This window comes from Maylandia zebra, linkage group LG2, assembly GCF_041146795.1.
Source record: "Maylandia zebra isolate NMK-2024a linkage group LG2, Mzebra_GT3a, whole genome shotgun sequence".
Taxonomy (NCBI): Eukaryota; Metazoa; Chordata; class Actinopteri; order Cichliformes; family Cichlidae; genus Maylandia; species Maylandia zebra.
The window spans coordinates 46336870-46338709 of NC_135168.1; the positions used below are offsets into that span (position 1 = coordinate 46336870).

The following is a 1840-nucleotide window of genomic DNA, read 5'->3' on the forward strand; positions in this document are numbered from 1 at the left end:
TGAAGGAGTCCCCGGTGACAAGGAACCTGGACAAAATTGTTCAAAATCAGTATTATGTGTACTGCAGTTACAAAATACATTATTCAAATTCCAAAATACTTTTGTGATGTCAGATATAAATCACAAAACTTAAATCTTACATAAAACATTTTGTAATTATAAGGATAATTACAAAATGTATATTAGATAATATCTAAAACAGTTGTGTTTTGTTTTAACTTTAACATATCATAATTTGATTGGTTGCAACTTTCACAACTACAGTGAGCCAATCACTCATAATTCCTAAACATGTCAATCAGGTAGGAATGAAGTAAGACATTAATAGAAATAAAGAGTTGTGTGTTGACATGTAGCCCTTTCCTTGCTTAAATCATTAATATTTTTGAAAAATTAATCTGTGATAAGACAGCTTATCAAGATAGAACCATGTAACTAGAGATGAACCAAACTGTTCACAGTTTTATCTAACTCTGTTTTAATAAAGGCTGTGACCCCTGCTATAGAGTCTGACAGCTGCAGGGATTATATACAAATATTCAACTATCCCAGAATTAAACCAGGTCTAAATAAAAAGGAGTGAGTATCACTACAAGGTTAACTCAGTGGTCCTAATGCTACAGTTTGATATCAGCAAACACCGAGCGCATACATTGATGTGACACCACAGCCATGCTATCATTCAAACACTGATAACAGCATAAATCGAATTAAATCGGGACTTGATGAGAGCTTCTGAGTATCACTAGAAATATTATAAAGAGTCGTCTCTGTACCACAGTTTGCTTTCAGTAAACACCGACAGCATTCACTGTTAGCATAGCACATCCATGTTAGCAGTGTATAACTGGATGGATTAGCATATTAGCACAGATATCAATAAAGGACTACCGTATTAAATAGTTTTACTAACCTCAGGCAGACGGACAGGCGCTCTGCAGGTGGGATTGAGCGTCTGTAGTTGGTGTCTAGGCGGGCGATGCTGGGACCAACGAGGGAAAGCAGGTCCTCAAACTGGCCGACGGTGATAGCGCTGGAATCGGCCGTCATCCAGGCGCAGCTCCTGGAGCAAGTGGTGAAACTCACCAAACTGCTCATGCCTCTGGAGGACCTGATGGACCCAGGTACGGCGAGGACGTCTTTTACGCTGCTGCTCTGCTCTCCACAGTACATAGAGAAGGGAGACTCTCTCTTCAAGCGCTAGCTCGATAGCTGCCATCTTGCAAAGATACCGGTCTGGCACAACTCCCTCCCACATTCCTCCCACATTTCCGGTTCACGCGCGTTAAAATATGATATTTTGACGCGCGATGGATTTTTCTTGTACACGCGTCAAATTAGGGGCGTTTGGGGCGTTTTATTCGCGTCCATCGCGTTCGGTGTGAACACACCGTAACCCTTGTGCATGTTTTTTATTTTGACAGCGAATGCGCACCTGCGGACCACTTATGTGCAGCCCTGGTTATTTAGCTCGTCATATTGCAGCCACAGAAATTCTTTTGTCCATGAAACCATAAAGCTGCACTTTCTTTTTGCCTTATAGTCTGATTTGTCATAACTTCTCCGTTTTGTGGTAAGCTTTTCTTTGGCTGTCACTTCTTCACCCTGACCTGTCTTATTTGGCTCAGCAGAACTAAAATATATATCTGTCTGTGAAGGTTCTCAGTCATCCAGGTCATCATAGTCAAATATAAATCCTGCTGCTTTTACACACGCACTCACATAAGCTCAGCGATTCTCTGCGCGATCAACCTCTCACATGTTTAAGCTGCGGGAGATTTCACTTGTCATGTTTGCATAGTAAGCTAACGATTAATAAGACGATGTCAGAGGAATTGGT

General features: G+C 41.1%; 1 protein-coding gene across 1 annotated transcript in view; it reads right to left on the reverse strand.

The window, feature by feature from the left end:
• The window catches only part of LOC143413135 (uncharacterized), a 1787-nt gene extending 518 nt beyond the window's left edge, over positions 1 to 1269 (reverse strand). Inside the window, exons 1-2 of the mRNA XM_076875637.1 lie at positions 914 to 1269; positions 1 to 26 (exon numbers count right to left, since the gene is read on the reverse strand). The exon at positions 1 to 26 is cut by the window's left edge and continues 518 nt beyond it. Of these exons, the coding sequence (XP_076731752.1) occupies positions 1 to 26; positions 914 to 1173 (286 nt within the window). The 5' untranslated portion in view covers positions 1174 to 1269. The remainder of the gene's footprint in view (positions 27 to 913) is intronic.
• Between the last annotated feature and the right edge of the window lie 571 nt (positions 1270 to 1840).